This window comes from Pseudopipra pipra, chromosome 8, assembly GCF_036250125.1.
Source record: "Pseudopipra pipra isolate bDixPip1 chromosome 8, bDixPip1.hap1, whole genome shotgun sequence".
NCBI classification, from domain to species: Eukaryota; Metazoa; Chordata; class Aves; order Passeriformes; family Pipridae; genus Pseudopipra; species Pseudopipra pipra.
Genome location: NC_087556.1, coordinates 6,115,572 through 6,137,876, shown reverse-complemented (window position 1 = coordinate 6,137,876; position 22,305 = coordinate 6,115,572). Strand labels below are relative to the sequence as shown.

The 22,305-nt window shown below is 47.0% G+C and overlaps 1 protein-coding gene across 5 annotated transcripts in view; it reads right to left on the bottom strand.

Moving 5' to 3' along the window:
• Window positions 1–1,041: 1,041 nt before the first annotated feature.
• Window positions 1,042–22,305, bottom strand: part of EGR2 (early growth response 2) — a 78,335-nt gene continuing 57,071 nt past the window's right edge. The window contains exons 5-10 of one of the 5 annotated variants that reach the window (XM_064662349.1): window positions 19,971–20,938; window positions 18,724–19,819; window positions 12,188–12,497; window positions 8,938–9,073; window positions 3,254–5,221; window positions 1,042–2,939 (exon numbers count right to left, since the gene is read on the bottom strand). In XM_064662349.1, coding sequence (XP_064518419.1) covers window positions 1,735–2,939; window positions 3,254–3,719 — 1,671 coding nt within the window. In that variant the 5' untranslated portion in view covers window positions 3,720–5,221; window positions 8,938–9,073; window positions 12,188–12,497; window positions 18,724–19,819; window positions 19,971–20,938 and the 3' untranslated portion in view covers window positions 1,042–1,734. Of the gene's footprint in view, window positions 2,940–3,253; window positions 5,222–8,937; window positions 9,074–12,187; window positions 12,498–18,723; window positions 20,939–22,305 lie in introns of all 5 variants that reach the window. The other 4 variants (XM_064662350.1, XM_064662352.1, XM_064662353.1 and 1 more) reach the window with 4 other exon arrangements.

Below are 22,305 nucleotides of genomic sequence, written 5' to 3'. Positions count from 1 at the left end.
GGGGGGGCAGTGAGTGTGGCAGCTCTGGAGCTGGCATTCTGTGGCTTCTCCATCCCGCACAGGCTGGTCCATGACCAACTTTGGAAGTCTGCTTCCCATCTGATTCAGAATCAGGCATGTCGCTTCAGCTCCTGTTGACTGCCTCTCTCAAGCAAAGAGCAGCTGCCCCAAAAGCCAGCACCAGTTCCAGAATATGGGGAACAGGACATTTCAGACAGAAAAAGCAGGTGCCACTGGGCTTTGCACAGCAGGACCCGGCACTGGGGAAGCAGCCACTGGGAGCCGCCAGGCAGCGGCTTTGCCCCCGCACCCTGAGGTGCTGGGCTGTGGCATTAGTGCCGAGGTCCATCCTGCTCAGCTCACTTCTGCAGTGCGGCCACATCGGGGATCCCTGCGGCAGAGGGCAAGCCCATTGGGGCCGGCACGGCCCTGCACCGACGGCAGGACCCGTGGGTGGGCCGAGGCTGGGATAACATCTTAAAAAACAATAATCAAAACAGGTTAAAAAAAACCAACCAAACAAAAAAAAAATAGAAGCGCTATGTTTTAGCCAGATGGGTTCGGCAGAAGCAGTCTGGCTGTGCCGCGGGGGTGAGCGCTGCCGCCCCGGGCCGCTGCGGAGCCCCCGGGCGCGGCACCGCCCGCACAGCCCCCGCGCCGCCGGGAGCCGCTTCCCCCGAGCGCGGCCGTCGGGGCGGCGGTACTCGCTGTTCCGGAGCCCACTCGCGGAGGCTGCCTGGGGCGGATCGTAACCGCGGAACAAAACAAGAGAGTGAGTCAAAAAAAACCCAACCCGCTCCCTGGTTAATATTATCCCGTCTCTCGTCTCCGAGGGAAATCCCCGCGCCCGAGAGCGAGTGTTTGTACGCCGGCGCCGGGGCCGCTGGTTTTCCGCGCCGAGGCGGTGCGGGGCTCCCAGCGGACCCGGGCCGGGCTGCCCCGCAGCACCCCGCCGCCGGGACCCCCCGGGGCCCAGGGACGAGGAGGGGACACCCCCGCCCCTGGGTCGGGCCAAGCAACCTAAGGAAATAAAGATGTCGATTTAGCATAATTAAGAGATTTATTTGTCGTCTTTTATAAACGTTGTAAGCACCTACCCTATTGTCGAAAAGTTTATTTACAGAGTGGCCAGAAAGATAGCCCCCCCCCCGTCTCCTACCAGCCCCCGTTAGTGGTTGTGCATTATTCGTGTTACCTGCGGCGCACTGGGTCCCGGCCGACCACGGGCGCCGGTCCCAGCCCGAGTATTTACATCCTGTCCCAAGTCCTACTACAAACGGAACACTTTTAAGTCACCAAAAAGAAAAACAAAAACAAAACCCCAAACCAGTGCGTACAAAAATATAGTCTCTAAAAAAAAAAATCTCAATATTAATAGGCAGAAATGTACAGCCATACTAAAACCAGGGAGGGGAAAACTTTCCGGTCTCGGTGTCGCCGCTGTCGTCGGAGCGGATAGGTAAGGCACCCCCCCCACATGCAGACAGGGGACCGGGCTCTACACCACACAAGGCACCAAGGACACCTCACCACGACGGCACTGCATGCATCCATCCTCCCGCCGCAGCCCCTATGTACACCCGCCGGCCCGGCCCGCTCTGGCCCACCCCGGCCCGGGGGAGCCCCGCGGCGCCGCCAGGTGCTCGTCGCGCCCCGCCGGGCCCCGCTCCGCTCCGCTCCGCGCCCGCCGCGCTCGGCGGCGGCTCCGCGCTGGGTCCTGCGCGCCCCGCGCCGTCAGGGCGTCCGCGTCCGCGCCGCGCAGGGGGCCAGGGCCGCGCCGCTCCCGCCGCCGGACTGCGGGCACCCGCCGCCGCCTGCCGCTCCTTTCCGCTCCTTCTGGCGCAGGTGGATCTTGGTGTGCCGCTTCCTCTCGTCGGAGCGGGCGAACTTCCTGCCGCAGAAGTCGCAGGCAAAGGGCTTCTCGCCGGTGTGCGTGCGGATGTGGGTGGTGAGGTGGTCGCTGCGGCTGAAGTTCCGCATGCAGATGCGGCACTGGAAGGGCTTGTGGCCCGTGTGGATGCGGATGTGCCGGGTGAGCTCGTCGGAGCGGGAGAAGCGGCGGTCACAGCCCTCGGCGGGGCAGGGGTAGGGCCGCTCGTGGACCGGCGTCTTGCTGGGCCGGTTGGGGTACTTGCGGGGCCGCAGGATGGGCCGCAGCGGCAGGTGGTGCGGGCTGTAGGCGCCGGCGGGCAGCCGGGCTCCCGCACCCTCGCCCCCGCCGCCGCCGCCGGGAGCGCTGCCGGGGGCGGCGCCCGCCGGGGGCGCCCCCATGGTGAAGTTGCGGATGGTGGAGAGCGGCGTGAGGGGAGGCGGGACGCGGAGCGAGTCGAGGGGGCAGGGGAAGGGTTTGCGGTCGGGGCCAGGGTGCAGCTCCCGCTGGCACTGGGGCGGCGGGAAGAAGCCGCCGTACTCAGGGATCATGGTGAAGAGCCCGCCGTCGGCCGCCGCCGCCTTCGGGGAGGGGTAGGAGGGCGGCGGGGGAAAAGGCAGCGCTCCGCCGCCGGCGGCGGGCAGGAAAGCCGAGGAGGGGTCTTGCGGGTACAGGTCACCGCAGCCCGAGTAGGGCGGAGGCGGCGGCGAGTAGAGATGCTCCAGGTCGGCCGGCTGGCCCTGTGCCATGGTGCAGCCGAGGGCCCCGGCCAGCGGGTTGGGGGAGGCGGCGGAGGCGGCGGTGGCCGAGGAGGCGGCGGAGGAGGCGGAGGAGGCGGCGGAGGAGGTGGCGGAGGAGGGCGTGCTGACCCCCTGCAGGATCCCCGCGCTCACGATGTTGATGATACCCTCGGGGTAGCAACCGGCGCCGGGGTACTGCGGGTCGATGGAGAATTTGCCCATGTAGGTGAAGGTCTGGTTGCGGGAAGCCGGGGCGTTGGGCGCGAAGCCGCCGCCGTAGGGCAGGTCCAGGGCCCGCTTGTCGCCCATGTCCACGTTGATCATGCCGTCTGGGGGGGCAAGGAGCAGGTCAGCCCTCCGCACCGCCACCCGGCACCGGTCCCGGCCGCCGCCCGCGCGGAGCTGCGGCGCGCACATGTTGCGCTCCGGCTGCCGGAGGACTCCGCGCCGACTGCAACTTTTCCCCCAGAGCCGGGAGCGGAGGCAGAGCTGCCGCGAGGGGCAGGGGGGACCCCAGCCGGCCGCCAGGGGAGCCCCGCGGAGGGTTGTGGCACCCCGTCCCAGTCCGCCCCCCGCCCGCCACTCCGGGTCCCCGCCGCCCTCCGCGGGCGGCCCGTCCCGCACCTGCGCGGGCTCCGCTTACCTCCTGCCACACCGCTCATCTGGTCAAACGGCCCTGCCAGGTCGGCATTGGGGAAGATCGCCACTGAAGTTGGCAGCGCGGCCGAAATGTCATCCGCGGGGTAAATGCCCTCGGGGAGCTGGTGCACGAATCCGCCGAGGGTCACCGGGATCTTGTCCACCGCCTTGGCGGTCATCATGGGGGCAGCGGGGCGGCCGCGGGAGCGGCGCTCCCGGCCGGCGGTGGGCGCTCGGGGCGGGAAGGGGAGGGCGAGGAGGGGGCGCTTCCCCCTGCCTCCCACTACCGGCGCGGGGGGACGGCGGGGAGCCGGCGCGGCATGTGCGGGCGGGCGGCCGCCCCGTCGCGGCGGTGCGGTGGCCGCGGTGCCCCGGGAGCGCCGCGCTCCCGCCGCAGCTCGCGCTGGAGCACAAGTCTGGCGGTAACTATTTATGGGGGGCCCCTGAATGCCCGGGACGTCACTGCCCATATAAGGACTGAGGAACGGGGCCCGGCGGTCACGTGGGCTCGGGCGTGCGGGACCCGCCGCCCCGCGCCTGCCCCGGCCCCCCCGCCCCGCACACCCCCCGCGCCCTGCGGGGGCGGCCCCGACCCGCCCCGGCCCCGCGCGGCCCCCGCCGCCGCCCGCCGCGCCGCACAGGGGGGTATTCCGGTGGCGGGGCCCTTGTCCTAAAAAGGCGAGGATCCGGCCCCGCCCCCCTGCCCTTTTTAGGGAACCCGTTCCGGAAAATTTTAAAAACGCTCGGAAAAGCAGAGGAGGTCCCGGGGCCGCCCCGCCGGACCCCGCTCACTTTCTCAGCAGCCCGTAACCGCAAGCCGGTGTCGAGTCAGAAAACAGCCGCATTCACGGAATACAGCTTGTCCTTTCTTAAAGAAAAAAATAATATTAAAAAAATATATTTTGTTTTCTGAATTACGGGTGGAAAGAGCCGCCGAGCAGAGCGACTCGGCGGCGCTGCTTTTTTTGGAAAGTGTCTGATCTATATATACCGTCGCGAAAACGGAACCGCCCGCTCCGCCGTCGGTGGGTTGTTGTTGTACCGACGGGCACAACCGGGAACGGGACGGAGGGGGCTGCACTGTCCCCCTCCCGCCGCCCCCACCACGCCCCCGTCCCATCTTGTCCCCGCCGCTCCCACCCTGCTCGGATCAACCTTTTGCTTCCACAGCTTTCATCCTCAGTAACATTTCCATTCCCACTTCTGCTTTCTTTCTCCATGATCTCCTCCATAACGAGGGTATCAAACCAAAGAGTGCTTAAATTCTTTTTTTTTTTTCCTCCAAAGTACTAAAAATAACCTCCCTTGTGCCTCCCTTCCCAGGAGAAGCCAATCTTTCATACGCTGTTCCCAAGCTTAGAGCTTGCAGCCCCTACATCTTCTTGCTGATGAGGGTGTCAGATGTAATTATTTTTGAAAGCTGTATCCCATGTCACTAATCTCATTTACTTGGGGATATTTCATCTCGTGTTTGTTTAGTCCTGCATTTAGGAAAGCAACTCACATACGGTCTGAAGCGTTTGAGGCCCCTTTTCAATGGTCTGCAGTAAAAATCCAACCCATTTGGATTTTTTATCCAAATAATCCACATAACAACCCAAAGAGCAGCAAGATGTGGCAGCATATGAAAGATGCTATGAGAGTGTGCACTCTTGTTCCAAAGCAACAAGCAGAGAATACATAGGAAGGATAAAACCTCTTTGCTTTAATTTTTAACTGCAGATACCAATATTTGCAGGTCTAGTGCATTCCAGGGCTCGGGCATCCCTAAGGAACGTGCACTTACCTCTGCCTTCAGTCCCAAGTGCTGTCACAGTGTCTCCCAGGCCCCGTTTTATCCATGCCACACACCTCACACCCCAGCTGAGAAAGGCTCTTTCAGTTCCTCCAATTCTGTTTCACTGCCTTTGGTGATGCTCCAGGTTCACTACTTGTCCAGGCACTGCAGAGCCCAGGCTAGACAGGAGCGTCTCTGGAAAAGTGAAAGTTTTAGGGACATTAGTTGTACTTTCTAAGGAATAGTAGGCGTAAACATAGATATTTGCCTTTGTGGGTGATCAGAGAAGTGTGCACAGTAACTAGTAAATATATAACAGTGTTTTTTAACATAGATTTTTATTATCAGTCCTTTCTAACACTTAATATATAGCCAATACAGTTTGACATATGAGATTTAGTTGAAAGAAAGCTTTCAGTGGGATTCTAGATATTTTTGTTTGAAAGACCCATCTGAATTTAAAAATTAAATTGTGACAGAGAGACAGGTTCTGGGAAATTTGACTGAGAAGCAGGAGCAATTGTGTTGTACCTTTCCATTACAGCTGAGCTGTAATTGGTCTAATCGCTACTATAAAAGAACAAAATATTAGAATCTGTTGTGCAGTGGGGCGAATTACTTTACATGAATTTGAGAAACAGTGCAGTATCCTCCTTACTGCAAAACATTGCTGATGTATCAGTTTTATGGATATTCTACCTAATTTTCCTGTATTGTTTCAAAATAGCACATGCCCACTGATGACACTAACTCATAATGCACACAGGAGAAAGAAGAACCAAGGTTCCACACCCCACCTCAATCTCACCACAAATCAATTCCACCTTTGAACTAACTTGGCTAATTTAATGTTCTTCTACTATGGAGAAGGATTTAATGAAAGACCGACGCAAATAAAATCCACTGTACCTCCTGGCTAACTTCACCTGAGGAATACTACTATGGTTGGGTTTGTTGGTTAATTTTAAAAGCCTTCTTAAGCATGGAGTAAATTATGTCTGATTTCCAGCCTTTCCAGGAACAATCAAATCACTCAGCATCTCTCAATGGGAGCTTTGTCTGGGTGGCAGCAGGATCTCGTGTGGGGCAAGATGGAGACATAGTTAATGCCCAGTTTCAGGGAGATGTTGACAGATGAGACTCCAATGTTTCTGGGCCCTTTTCAGATATTCTTGCTGTATTGCTTTGCATGTGCTTTGTGCCTTTGATCCCCGTTTGGCTGCTTACAGCAGACTCTGAGCATTGGACTGTCCACCTCGCGCTGACGTCAGTGAGCCTTATACGCAAAAATACTGATTTCTGTGGTTCCTATAAACCACGTGGTTTCATATGACAGACATTGCTGGTGCAAATTGCCAAATCCCCACTCGCACCAAGAGCCTCGAATGCGCCTGGCACGTCTGACTGGATATAGCACTGACTGAGGAGGGTTCAGAGCTGAAGGGCAGAACTTCTATTCCCAATTTCTTTGAAACCAGGCTCCTTTGGATTTACTACATTTGCTCTTTTAACAAGTTGCTAGCTGATGCACTGGGGTTCTATTTTCCTGCAGTCATTCTCTACCACAAGTACCTAAGACAGGAGCTGTAGAAATAAAATTGTCCTTACCTCCATGAGTTGAGAGTGGCTGAGGAAGAAAAGGCAGCTCATCATCTGTGGAGCTGGCAACACATTTCACCAGTGTAACATCACACATTTGAGTCATCTCTCCAGGGGTTTACTATGCTTTTGCAGCAAAACTCGACCGACCTCATGTGCTAACAGCAGTGATGCTAGTAGGCCTGCTTGGGAAATGCACTGTGCATCCTGCTGTTTTTGGGAATGTTAAAGTGGCCCCAGCTCAGCAGGTGTCCTCAGGAGTGGGAACTCAGATGCAATCAGGGAGTTGCTTTCAGATAGGAAATGAGTGACCTTGTCCTCTGACGACAGCAAAGGACAGCTGTCTGGGCTAGATTCATGTTGGGGTTGGTGCTTCCTTAACATTTCATATAAAAGAGATCTTCTTTCCAAAGGTGGATTTCAGAGTTTCCTAAATTTGTCCCTTTTCATTGGGGGTAGAAAGATTTGTCATGTCCTCACAGGATGAAATGCTGGTTTACTAATACCTTCTGTTTTGGCAGGGTGTCCCCTGGATTCCCAAGTTGCAGGCAAAAGCCACTTCCCTTCAGTCTACCCTGCCAGCCCCTCACGGGACTGATACAGGCTCACAGCCTATACTGGTCAGTCACCAAAACCTGGAATTCAGCCAGGGAAACCTGCTGTAAACATGAAGGTACAGAAAACAGCTGCCTGACTGCTGGCATGCTGAGGAAATAGGATGGCTAAGGAGCAGAGGAGAAGGCATCCCAGTCTGCCCTTAATTACAGTGCCTTGAAACCACTCTGTGGTTTCCAGCCAAGCAAGCTTGTTGTCTTAGGATGAATGCCTGTAAATTTGAAATAAGTAAATGACTTTATTGTGAGTATTTGGCTCAGGAGAGCTATAGCAGCATCCTGAAGAGCTATTTAAATGTCAATAACATTTTTTAATTCGGGCTATAGGAATTAAACAAACTCATGTGGAATCAGCAAGCTACTAGTTTAAGTTTGTGTGGCTGTGGACAAGTGTGTGTGGCAGAGCAAACTTCCAGTCAAATAAAAGCAACAACAAACTCGTTTGCTCAAAACTTATTCTCGTTATTAAACACGCAGAACATTTCCTGGATGTTCCCGTACACGGTTTCTAGCACACGTATTAAATCCGTAGTCCTACTTCCACTCACCCCGTTCGTTCCTCAGGGAACACCCGAGGGAGCGGGTGCTCCCAGCCGGCGGCGGGAGGGGAGCGGGGAGCGTGTGCGGGCTCCACTGCCCTCTCCTGGGGGAAGGCGCTGCCGGGAGCCAGCAAGGACTCGGCAGCTGAGCAAAAAGCGATGCGTTGGGCTGAGTGCTGCTGGTGTTTCACGGAATCACAGAATATGCTGCGTCGGAAGGGACTCACAAGGATCATCGAGTTCGACCCTCAGCCCTGCACAGGACCATCCCCAGGAGTCACACCATGTGCCCCAGAGTGTCATCCAAATGCTTCTTGAACTCTGTCAGCCTTGGTGCTATGACCACTGCCCTGGGGAGCCCGTTCCAGTGCCCAACCACCCTCTGGGGGATGAACCTTTTTCTAATATCCAACCTAAACTTCCTCTGACACAACTTCAGACCATTCCCTCGGGTCCTGTCACTGGTCACCACAGAGATCAGCATCTAACCCTTCTCCTCTTCCCCTCACGAGGAAGTTGTAGACTGCAACAAGGTCTCCCCTTAGTCTCCTCCAGCTGAACAGACCAAGTGACACCTTTTCTGCTTTAGATTATACTTCGAAATATGGTATCAGGGAAAAAACCCAATGTTTTAGGGCTTTAAACTGAAAGCGAACAAGTTTAGATTAGATTTTAAGATGAAATTCTTTATTGTGAGGGGGTGAGGTCCCAGCACCGGTTGCCTGAAGAAGCTGCAGCTGCCCCATCCCTGGAAGTGTTTCACCGTGTAACGGCACCCCTAAAGGTTTTTATCACAGTTGTGCTACCTATAGAGAAAATATAGCCCTGTGGAGTCAGAGATCCCAGCCACAGGCTGTGACTCTGCAGCCCCAAAGGTATCAAGACAGGGATCACATACTGCAGAGAGGTGCTGGGAGCAACCCACAGAGGGGCATCCCTGCTGGAAGGCTAAAATATCAGCTCTGCATGCTGCTTGCCAGGGGAACAAAGAAAAAAAAGAAAAGAAAAAAAAGTTGCTTCTCATAACTGTGAAAATAACTGGGATACACATATCATTCATGAGACAAGACTCTCAACAACGATTTTGTTTCTGAATAGTGATTGTCTGCCTACTAAGCTTTAGTTTCCAGTCCTTTCTTCCAAAACTAGTTCCACTTACCGTTGTATTTCCTGCTTTAATGTGTCTCCTGTGCTTTTTGTAAATACTGCCTTGTCCCATGGCTGGGCCTTTAGCCCAGAGAGAGATTAATTGAGCACATCTCTTAATGATGCGAGTGGCCTTCTTCCTTGAAGGGCTGAAATAAAAGAAGTATAGCAAGAGTCACATTTTCAGTTCTCCTGTTGGTCCCATTACCTAGTGTTTGAGTGCAGAGAAAGCTTGCCAGAAGGCTTTCTGGACACAGTCAGTTTGTAGGAAACGGTGCCTTCAGAACCGAGCACAGCTTTTAATCCTCAGCTGAGGAATAAGGTCAGGTATGGCACCTCTTTCCAGCAGACCAGCAGGGAAACTCTGGCACCATTTTCCAAGCAATCTTCTGAGAAGAGATACAGAAGAGCTCTGTGGGGTGTTTCTCAGAAACTTCCCACCCCTCCAGGGAAGCTGGAGCCACTCACAGGATTCCTAGATTTCCAGGCACTCATTTGCCTTTGCCCTGTCTGTGTGCCACTTCTCAAAACCTGTTTCCATTTATGTCTCATTTCTCTGTGCTTTGGTCTTAAACTAGTCTGCCTTGGGCCTTGGAACCCCTCAGCTCTTTCCTCTGGGTAAGTCAGTCTGAGTTTGGTTCTGGCTTTTCCTTATTTTTTTATCAGCATTTATTTTCTGCTCCTGAGGGCATGTCTACATGCTCCAGTCTCACCATCCTGACTGTAAATTCCTGAGGACAAGGGTATTCAGGTTCATTTTCAGCAAAGTTAACCAATGGATGGCTTTCTGTCAGGAGCTGAGAGCAAATGTTACTGGAGCAGAGAATTTAAAAAAAAAAAAAAGCCACAAGAGATTAAAATAAGCAAGATGTTTTGCTTTAAAATTTTTAGGGCCAGATCTTCAAGTGGTGTAAGTTAGCATAAGTTTTCTGATGCTATAACCCCTACAATCTGAGTGGAAGTCAAATTTGATGTGATTTTATTTACGGTTTGGTTATTTGCGAGGCTAAAACTCCAGCTTCTCCTGGGGGTGGGCATGGTCCTTTTCATCCTATATTTGGGCTGCTGCCACCTGTTTTGCAGGAGTTTGTTTCTATCTTTGATTTATATTTCTCTGCTGCACTGCATTGGCCTTGTTCTTTCACCTCCCCACTCATTCATGTATCTCTCTCTCTATTGTCCAACCTTTTCAGCTCTCTTTTCCCTCTTCCCCCTCCCATCTTTCCTCTTCCTTGGTAGTTCCCCCTTATCTCAGCAATTGCTGCCAAGAGCTATATTTGGAATAGAGTGGGAACAAGCTATTCTTGTGACTTTACTTTGAAATAACTGGGAAGAGCAGTATGATTTTCTTTGAGCAAATATAAGATACATCGAGGAGAAGGCAGGCTAGTAAAGTCAAAACAACATCATTAGGGAATACCTGCCCAGCAGGTTCATCTTTCCCAACTCTCAGGATGACTTTACCAGTTATCAGTTCTTGTTTGCTCTGTTTTAGCTTTAAATCCTCCTTTTGTGCCAAGTTCCTCTCTCAGGTTAGTAACCTGAGGTGCTAACAAGGCCTAGCTTATCACCACAGTGTCTGGGCACTCATACATCAAGGGGAATGACTGCAACTTAAAATTTCAGATCCCAAAATTAGATGAACCAGGATATATATTTGTTTAATACCTGAACTCAACGCCATTGCATCTTCTGGTGTAGTCACAGGATACTGTTACAGAGTCCCACTTATATGGGCTAGCACAGAAATATGCTGGGAGGAGCAACTTGCTATGGAGCAATATGATTTCTCCATGTCCTCTTACATTTATTCTCTCTCATCACCACCTGTTCCTCCTCCCCCCTGCCATTTAAACTACTCTAAGCAACATATTATCAAAGCCAGCAAGAAACAGAGCTACCTGAACAGGACAGCACAGAAGGTATTGCTCCCTATGCCCCATGTTTCTGTGTTTATACCATTAACTCCCACACTGGCAAATCAAATGAGACGTGAGGCCAAATGAGAAACTCAGCATCACATCTTAATGCTTTGTGCCTGTGCCAGAAGAAGACCCAAGTCTATTTGTCTACTCTCAAGTGAAGCTGGTTCTATTAAAACTGTATGGCTGTAACGTGTTTGTGTGTGAAACTGCTTCCTACAGGGGAAGATACATGAAAATACATGCAGAAAGATGCAGGGACAAGAGCTTTCCTTACAAGTGGCTACTAAATTTTGACAAGAAACTAGAAGGAAGTGATTCTTCCATCCATCAATGGCTTCCTGGCATTTTATAAACCAGCTAACAGAAATAGTCATGCTGACATGGTGCTTCCACATCTGTGTCTGCAACAATTGTGAATAAGCTCAGTTTGCCAACAGAATAAAAGCCAATACCAATATCTTAGGAGGGCAAGGCAGATAGAGCTGTAATGCTTTTCTATCAGACCATGTAAGAGAAAAAGACATCAGTCTTCAAGCAAACAGATTCTTTTCTATGTTCACACTGCTACTACTGCCACCACAATGCAGATCTTAAACATGCAGTGTATATCAATAACAAACAGAGTCTAAGCAAAGGGAAAAATGAATGAATGAAAAGAAGTGACATTTCAGTACTACCAGTAATTCCCATCGGGCTTGCCAAGTGTCTCTGGGCTTCTGTCCCTTAAAACTGACAATATAACAATAACAATATAATAACAATACAATAACAGTTCATACTGAATTAAGCACATGTGCAATGGCTAAGCACATTTCATTAGTATTGGATGAGTTTTGTGCTGCCATAGAAAGCACATATATTTTATTTATGTGTTCCCAAACTCAGGACAACAGACAAATGAACTTTGACATATTTAGAGAGCACTGCTAAATCTATGGTGAACTCAGAGTGCCCTCCAGTTACCTCTCATCCCCTGTCCCACTCTCACTATGCAAAAATCTTTAGTTTAAGGCTCACAGGGCACTAAGGATACAGACCTGGGCCGGTTTGCTGAAGAGGTAACTAGCCCACAGCTGTATGTCCACAAACAAGTCTGCACTTACTGGCCCAGGGACCAGAAACTGCTTCCCAGGCTCAGGAGTGCCAGTGTGCCTTTGCTTTCTATTACTGAGCAGATGCAGATGTGACTGAGGCTTGGCTGCACCAAAGCTGGAACTAAACCCTGCTAGGAAAGCCACAAAGTCGGCTTTCCTCAACCTCCCTGGACTGGAGCAGCTGAGAAGATCAGCATTTTCTGGGCCTTTCTGCCACCATTCAGAATGAAGGGAATTTTCATACCCATAGTTCGAGTCCTTGCCCATGGTGTGTGATGTGCTGGATTCATCCTTCTTTTCTTCCTAAAAGCAGCTCAGCCCATTTCTTTCACCTTGTAGGATGGCACCCAAAAACATGTTTCAGAGTTATTCTGGGGCCTGCTTGTGTCTTTCTCACTGGGCTTTACGTGAATTGAGCCAGCTGGACCGTCTCCACACTGGAGGTCAGGGTACCTGCCTGGAGAAGGCCGAGATACAGTAGGAAGACATAACTTGTGTCCCAGTTTCTGCACTGCGTTGTCGAGCAGGCCACAAGGAGCTGACAGGCTGTGCATCTGGAGAAGGGTAAATGAGATAACTTTAAGTGCTACATTTACAAGTATTAATCTGCAGTTACAACCACAACCTGAAAGTACTTTCCAGGCATCCAAGGATGGAGAATCACTGTTGCCATATCCCACAAGTGGGAAGAGAAGGTGTGAAGAAGGAGCTGTGCCACACAGATGATGTTTTTCACTTCAATCCATAAGAGATATCAAAGAACAGGAAGTATTGACCCTGTGATATACAACGGACCCTCTTTAAAGCTATGCTGAATAATCATAACCATATCAAAAACCCTATCCTGTGGTTCAGGACAGCACTTGTGCTGGAGCACACTAAAAACACCATCTCTGCCACATGCCTGGACAGCTGACCAGGCATGCCATGGACTTTGCAGGCTTTCTGATAAGCACACTTACTGAAACACAATTTAAAGTTGACAATGTGTCTAAAAACACACATAATGTCAGAGGAGGAATGAAATGTTGCTTCCCCCTCTCTCCCCCAAACTCATTACAGGCTAAGGAAAAATAATGTATGGAGAATAATACTTCACCATCTAAAGAGTTTTTCTGGTTTCTAAATCTAGTGAAGAGTCATTGTATATTTTGACAGAAAAATGGATCAAAATAATAAAGTGAATACAAAATTATATTGCTGTCAATAATTTAATTTACACAAAATAGCACTGTGACATGGTAATTGTTATATATGATGCAGCATTCAGTATAATATTTGGAGAATGCATTATAGAAAGTCAACATTTAACTACTAAAATCAACTTACATAATCAAAGCTGTCAGGGAATCTTTACAGTTTTATATTAATTTGAATGTAATTTACTATAGAGGTGTCATTCTTAGAGGTGCTTACAATAGTTAATGATCTCTGCATTTCCATTATAAAATCCTATTTTCAAAGGTTTATAACTTGGTCTTAAGAACTCTCAGCCCTCTGGCACATTTTTCTTTTCCTTAAAAACCTACGTTTTAAACTTTTCTCTCAGACCAGATAGTGCGGTTACTTTCCAAATCCATTTTGAGGATTTGCTAATTTGCTGCTTACTACCCAGAGATGTCAGAAAAAGAAAGGTCCTTCACAGCAGAAGACATTACAATTACATTGTCTTCTTCCATTTTCCTGAGTATATTACCCCTCAGGCCGTTTTTCTTGCTGAAGTGTCTGAGTATCTCCCAATATTGTGTCCAAACCTCCATCACTCCATCTCTCTTTCCCGTGTTGCTGCCATTAAGCTTTCTCCCAGGTCCTTCCCCTAATCTCAGACTTGGACTCCTGGTTCTGTTCTGTCTCTTCTCACAGATGTCCACATTTATGCTGGCAGCTGGAACTTCCATCACACCCATCAGTCAGTGGCCTTTCCTGGCTGCACAGTCCTTCAGCCTCACACCTTTTTTTCAAGCTGCAGCCCTAGTTCACTTTTCCAACTCACTAGAAGACCAACAATTAGTTTTGCTCCAGCAAGTACATTTCTCTCCCTGATCTTTCATGCTTGATTCATATCAGACACTACTCATCAACCACCCCAGACCTGCTCTGTCGGTCGGTTGGTGATTTTTGGTTTCCCAGCCACGGGAACTGTGCAGCCCCAAGGCACTAAAGCTGTCCAGGGGGTAGGACACTGCAAACCAATTGTCCACAAACACATTGTTACAGCTCATTCCCAAAAACAGAATTTGAAAGGCAAATTGTCAACACAAAGCTATTATCCATTATAAAACCAAAGCAAATAATTACCTTGCTTTGGTAGACCTGCTCCAGTTCACAGGTCTAGTTTTTCCCAAATCCTACTCAAATTCTTTTTTTTTTTTCCTTCCATGTTAGCCAGCTGTCATTTTGGATCCCCCATCTTTCTGTAACCTCAGTGTTGTTAGACCAGACATGTTTGAGCCAACATGTACAACTACCCATAATCTAAATCATCACTACCATATAAACATTTAGATTTACACTGAAGTAATTTTGTCACTTGTCCAGGATCTCTTTATTTTCCCTGCAAGGACAAGAGCATTTTAAAGTACTTGTGATGCTCTATTCTAGCCATTCTGCCTTGATATGGCCTCTTTTGTCCAGTGCCAACACTTAGCCAAAACATTTCCTTTCCTTTTTTCCATCATTGCCATTATTTCCCCTCTTTAAAAAAAAAAAAAAAAGAATGTACTAGTTTCTAATAATTCAGTGATGTCACAGATAAGATGGGATGATGGACTTGATTCAAGAAAAATGTGCTTATATTTAGACTGGATAGAACTGGTGACTAACTCAGTGAAAGGGCAGATAACAACGAGAAAGACAACACAGAGTATTCTGTTTGATCTTTCAGATTCATAATTTAGTGATACAAAGAAACTCTAGAAATCACTTCTATTTTTCCCAGGGGATATGCAGCTGGACATAAGCAGGATGAGTGTTTGGCTAAATTATATTTTAAAGAAACATTTGACACACTTCAGATCTTCATTCTGGTTTTGGGAAAAAAAAGCTAGAAGACTGACTGTAGTATGGACTATTGCCTGAAAGCTCCGGATGTTATTTCATCATTCTTTGTGTTGAGAAAACAGAACTGGAAGATGAAACTTTAAAACTGTCAGAAAAGCCAGGAACTGTATGGATCTCTTCTCCAGTAGAATGAATGGGACTTGACAGGCACAGGAGCTTAGAGGATGATCTTCCAGACTGGATGATGATTCTTGAATTTTCAGTGTCCCCCACAGAAAAATCTACCAGACCGGTTTATCTCCATTCAATATTTTTATTCCTTGAATCTCAATGAGGAGGTTTTCCTCTGATGTAGGTAGTGCTGCCCGCTCTCCCGAGGTTGACGCCCACTTCATTCAAGTATTCCTAGTGCAGCAGGGATGTTAGTGGCTACTGGCTTGCAGCCAACATCCCACACATTTCCTCCGCAGCAAAAATGCCTTAATTCTGACCCACTGCCTTTCAAGTAGATAGTGAAAAAAAATCAGTCACAAAGAGCTTTGCTTTTATCTGTATTTCTCCTTCAGAAAGATCTGAGAAAAACGTCAGACATTGTTCTTTTCTTTCCCAAGGTCCACGGTCAGCGAGAGTGAGGTTTGGTGCTGCTGTTAGAGCCTGAGCCCAAGAAGAAGCTAAAGGCATTCAGACCCTTGCACTTAGGGTTTTGGGTAAAGGAGTTTTAGGCAGGGTAAGTGCCCAGGGGGTGGACCACAGTGCCTGCCCATGTGCCAGTGGCTGCATCCAGCACTTCTGCTCAGCAGCTCTCCTGAACACCATTCTTTCTGAATCGGTTCAGCCATCACCTACAGTAGGAGCTTGTGTTTCTCAAGCAGGGCACCGAAGAGAGATCAGAAGGGACAGTGGGTTTTGGTTCCTGGTGGAAGTTTTCCATGATCAGCACAGAAAGGAGGAACACTGCTGATATTACCTAGAGCTGTGGGCAGTGTGTCCCAAGCCCAGCATCTGAATGGGCAAGAAGACAATGCACCACCACTGAATCTGAGATGGGACAAATTAGGCAACCCACATGCATTTTTAGACCCGCAAAGCCAAGCATATACGTGGGTTTAAGACCAGTGCCCAGAAAATGAGATATAGTGGAACAAAGTTGTTTACTCACAATTCCGTTGCACATAACCCTAAGGGAAAACAGCACAGACAAACAGGTCTTATATTTGATAATCTGGCCAAGCGGACATGAGGGGAGGTGCAGCAGTGCCCATAGGGGAACGTGGAGCCCAAAGTTACAGTACAAGGAGGGCTGGAATCAAAAGCCAGGGAGAAAAGGGCTGGCAAATCATAGAGTTAACTTCCAGTGGTGCTGTCAGGATAAAAGAAAGATAAACTACTCTCCAAATTAGCAAGTTAGGTAGTGAGAAATATTTGAGGCAAGATGTTAATAAATAAATATAAATCAAAAAGGTATCAGGAAAGAAAACCCCAAAGAGAAATACAGTCTAGGAAAAATCACCAACAAGTGGAAGGCAGATGGCCAAATCTTGTCATACACAGAGAAAGATACTCTGCTTCATTCAGTAGAACAAGAAAGTCTGGATGACTATAAATAAGAAAGATAATTAAATGGAATGGAAGGAATTAATTAAAGAAATTGTTACGCTGACCTTGCATAAATAAAGTTTCAAACGTTGCACACATGCTAATTTGAGGAATAGGATGTCTATAAGTATGGAGACAATTAAAAATATTCACTCCTTTATACTGGGATAAAGGTAGAACCTGAATGGAGGTTAGATGTATTTGGTACTGTTCCATCTGATTATCATCTTGGAAAAATTACATGGAAACTGATGTGGCAATATCCTGAATTCAAGGAGAATTGCAAAACGTACAGATGAACTCAAGGAACAGAACTAAAATGGTAAAATGAGCATAGGTTAAAACACAAGCTGCAGAAAGCTGACAGCAGGAATGACTTCAGAAAAAACAAGGATAGGTAAATTGGATAAAACAGAGGAAAAGGCTGGCACCCATCATCGCCATGACACTTGCATTACATCTCACTTCCAAGTGCAGAGTCCAATTTGGGAGAAGGCAAGCAGCAGAATATGCTCTTTTATAGGGAAAAAAAGGCTTCTTTCTTTTGTAAGTTCCTGTGTCAGTAGCCATTTTATGGGGCTGCCAATCATGGCAAATCAACTGAAAAGCCAGATCATTTTCTAAAGCATCTACCTTCCTAGAGAAAGATTTTCAAGTTGACTGTGTACAATCCAGCTGCTGCTTTTAATCTTTCCCTGACAACAGTAGTTGTTTTATTACTCTGACAGTCATTTTTAGCCCATGAATAGCACCACAGTCCTTGCAAGATAGGAAAATTCTTTTGATCTACAATTTCATAAGGTTTAGCAATGGACAAAGGATTTTTCCAGTATACTTGATCACACACTTGCTGAAGTTTAGGCTTAGAGGCAATAAAAAACCACTGAGCCACCCCTTTGGAGATACGAAAAATCCTTTTTGATGAGTAATGACCGCCAAAAAAAATTAGTTTATTATAAAAATACTACTTTCTAATAGAAAAGTAAAAATCAGGTTACTCCTGAAATAACTTTGATTCATTGCCATGATCACTTTTCACTTTCACACTGTTTTAATATGGTATGATCTGGAGGATAGAAAATATGGGTGCAAGGTAGGCATAAGTGTATAAAAGGAAGGTGTTTCAAGATGTCTGTAATAACTGAGAGAAACTGGGAGAAGACTCAGGCAGACACAGCAGTTTTCCAGCATAATGACTTGTTCTATTTGCTGTGCAAGTAAGAACTGTATGTTTTGTGCAGCCTGAAATACTGTATAAACTCTAAAATAAAATATATTTCTAAATAAAAATAGAAAGCCATTCAATAACTATTTTGAGTGAAAAAGTAATTGAAAATTATAATAAAAATCTGTAATTTTTATTAGTATAGGCTGCAGTACTTTGAGCACTTACACATATGTTAAACTTCTCACACATGTGCATCCCATTTTCTTGTCCTATTCACACTGGAACCCATTCTGGTTTTCCTTACATATAAGGAATTAAAACAGAAGGCCTTTGTGATAGTAAAGTGTAAGGATAATGGTTCCAGGAGGGCTATCAATTTAGCAGCTAGTCAGCTGAGTACATAGCTACCTATGGGGAATATTTAGATAAGGTGCTGAATTGGAGTTCAACTTCTTTAAATTCTTTCCTTTGAAAACTCCAAGTCCATTGGCACAGCCAATTTCCATAAGGACATTCCTCTCCAAAAATCTATGCCAGGTTTAAAATTTAAAGAGTAAAAAGAAACAATTTTATTTTTGGTTGGATGCAGTTAGAAATCAGGCATTGTAATACTTAGGTTGATTAGAAGGGAATTACAGAGGATTAAAGGATGAACAGGAGTTCCTCTTCCGTTCCCTGCATTGTTCAATTGTTCACAACTCTAGTATTTCTTAATTAACTATATTACAGTATACAGAAACATTGGATTTCATACCTTTTGCTAGACAGCTTCTATTTATATTCTCTTAAAATTTCCACAAAATTCCCAAAAAAATCACATTTTCTGGCAAAATGCCAGCCTGACTCCTACAGTCTAACATTCACAACATAAATACTTTGCCTCAGAATTTTCAAATAAACAACTTAAGTTTGGTTTCATTAAATTCTTTGGACAATATATTGAGATGTCTCTGTGCAATTACTGAAAAATTTTAAGTCCTCCACAATCAGCTAAAACTGACTCCAGTGTCACTGACCTTGAGGAATCAGCTCTCAGTGCAAGCAGAGATCTTCACTTCTGTTTCTCCAGTTTGCCAGATCTCTATATGAAAGACTTTTTAAAGGGTTATCTCTGCTCTAAACACTTCAAACTGTATTTTTAGCCCACTGTTTTGAAATAATGCACGTTTCTGAGTTCTACATGTGCAAGATTTTTCTTTCCATTTTTTCCTCCGAATTAGGAAGACTCAGAGGAAAGAATTTGGCCACGGTTGTTTGCTAATTATGTTCAAAAATTGCTACAGAACATCAACCTCTTGCATCAGACCATGCCTGGAATTGCAACTTTCTCAATGTTTTCCCACTCGGTCCTGTTAACTGAGTTATTCCCTGCCATTATCAACTCTTGGACTTTCCCTTTGAGACCTCAGTCCATTACAGTGGGAAAGATGGACTTACTGCAGGAAACATGGACACGTGTTTCTGCATCCTTCCTACCACATCTTGCAAAGTGCATAAGGCACTGTGCAACAAAAATGAATGAAAATTGGAAAGCACAAGGAGAGCTGTGCTCTGATAACCCATGCAAACTGCAGCTCACGTAGGTGTCCTCTTCTCTGAGAACTGTCAATAATTAAAGAGAGGTCTGGCTCCAAGCCCTGCTGAGCCAGGAGCAGTTAACACCCCGAGCTAAGGTGCAGGCCTTGACTGCTCCCAGCACAGCAATGCCTGGGGACTTTCTGCCACCCCAGACTGCCATGGTGCAGCTGACAGGCAGCTCATTGCATGGACAGGGCAGCAGAACCACAGCGCCTGCAGGGACTTCCTGCAAGTGGGACTGGTAAAGGTTCAGGGAGCACAGACTTCCCCACCAGGACCAATCTGTTGTCTGCAGTCATGTTTATTTAACTGATGATCTACATCTGCAAAAGCATCAGCTTCACAACAAATTATTCATCAAAAATCTAGCTCCATGCTTTCTGCTTTCCAACGCTGACTTTAAGGATATTTCATCTAATAAATCTGAAGTAGGAATGAATAAACAAATGTGGCATTATACTAACCTCGTTAATTATGCATCAACTACATGGTGCTGGAAGTACACACAATACTAGGAGCTCATGGAAGATGAGTCTGCAAAAAGGAAAGATTATTATCTACATGATCAGAAACCTCATTTTGCTTTAAGCTCACCTGTTTTGGGTGGTTTGACTGAAAAATGTATTAATAATTTCCAAGTTGTGGCTGACTGATTTAAAATATTTCAACATTCTGTACGCTGTACCTAAAAACAAAGTCTTCCTAGTGTGGTGTTCTGTCTCTTCATTTGTAAAATACAGCTATTTCTTCGTCATTCTGTGTGGGACCAGAGAAACACTACAGAGCTTTTTCCTTTGGAAAGGGAAGAAAGAAAGAAAAAAGGAGAGTTCCCTTCCCAACAGCAAATAAAAGGCCCAGTCTCTTGGCATCAACTCACTGACTCAGATCATCTCTTGGAGAAGGAGACAAATGTTGTCTTCTGCATTACAGTCCCAGTAGAAGCTTTTCTGCATAGCGAAGCAAATCATAAACATAAGGCCCTCATTAGCAGAAAAAGCTTTTCCAGGAACAGAATAGTGACTGGGAAATGATCCGATTCCTGGACAAGTGGCATTTCAGCCATCAGCCCCAAGACAAAAGGAAAGGGGAGACCAAGGGCTCTGGCACTAAGCTGTGCTCATAAGGACCTTCCTGCAAAACCTCTTCCAGGCACGTGCAGGACAGTATCTGCTTTCACTCAGGTCATTCAGGCTCAGCACCCCTACAACATCCCACCTTTCTCCTTGATGTGACAGCAACTTCTGCAACAGGCACACTCCCACACTTTCTGGGGAGGAAGGATGCTTGTTTTCTCCTGGCTGCAGAGTCTGAAGTATCTGCCAATATTCAGCACTGCTGTAACAAGGGCTCTGTTGCAAAATGCAGGTCGGTGCTCTCTCAGTTTCCTGGTAATCCAAGAAAAATTGTACTGATGTAAAAAAAAACCAAAAGAGTTTAAACAACCAATAAGGACTTGCATAGTTAACACCCTTCCACCTCAATTCTCTGTCATTTTTCCAGCAATCAGGCCAGGCCAGGGTGTTGCAGCATCATCCCAACAGTTGGCATGAGCACAGTCAATTGCCTTTCCTCCCAGTTCCCATCTTCTGCCTCAAATCAGAAACTGCTTTGTAGTACTGGAGACAAGGAAGCATCCTCCTCTGGTTAGAGATGCTGCATACATATAAAGAAAAGGATGAAAAATTAAAAATATGTCTGTAGCATTTGTATAGGTTATACACACATATATATGTGTATATATAGATATATAGCATTTGTATGGATCTAGCTTGTTATCCAAAATTTCTTACATGTAAATAAGAGAGCATTTGGCTTGTGTTTTGGGGCAGTTGGTTTCCCACTCAAACATATGAGGCTGCATTACAGCTACAAATGTTTCTTTTGAGCAGTTAACACTGCAATAGTTCGAAAATATCTGTGCAAACCTTTTACAGGCGATGTTCTTAAGCCTTGCATTAGGGTATTATTGTAGCTAAACCCGATGGACTGAAACAGTATCACCTCTGTTAAACCTCATCCATTTTCTATGAACAGTTCTCTAAACAGTGGAAATTGCTGTCCCAGCTAAACTGAGTATCATCATGAAACAAAACCAAGTGTTCAGAAAATTTTCAGCAAATGAGGTTATACTGTAACACATATTAAGATCTCTCAGAAAGGAGAACATTTATTGCTAACAAGCTTCCAAAGCAAGCTGGATATGTAGGGCTGATGGGTTTTTTTTCATCAATAAATTGTGGAGGAAATTGCAGAATTGACATTAATCTTGCACCTTAACACTTCTTGCTGTGAGGTTTCATTTCATAAATATTCCCTTAAAGCAGAGGTTTTAAAAAACTAAAACGACCAGGGTCCTCGGCAGTGAAAGGTGAAGTGGGCTATATTTGGGGTCACCTTTGCAGAAAGGGAACACCTTGATAAATGCTCCGTGTGACCAGTTGTGACAGAGGGTTTTGTGTCTGCCAACACAACCTACATTTTTTACGCTAATAGTACAAGCCAGAATAAATATTATCTCCCCTCGTGTGACAGACCTTTGATAGAGCAGAATTGGCCTAGTTGATTAGGAGCACGTGTCAAACACAGATAATGGGGGAATCCCTTTCAGCAGCAGCACACCAGCTCAGCAACCATAATGAGGCCAATTTAACGAGCCTTCTGTTTTACAAGAGATATTAATTGCAGTCCTGTCACATAAGGTACAATTCAAGATAAAATATGTAAAAAGGGGGGAAATTGGATTTCATTCCATTTTGGTCACCATTATAAATTTTCTTGCAGGACCATGAATCTCTCCACTGCTGATCTGAATCCCCTGGGTGGCTGACATGCTGCAGTAGAACAATGTGCATTGTTATGAGGGCTGTTGAACACCAGAAGAATGTCAGGTTTTTCGTTGAATCTTTCTACCACTATGATTTTTATTCTACTCTACACAGGTTTTGTTGTTTGTTTTCTGAAAATGCAAAAAGCAGGCACCATTCCTGAACAAGTCTCAGCCACCAAGCTGCCCACCTTCT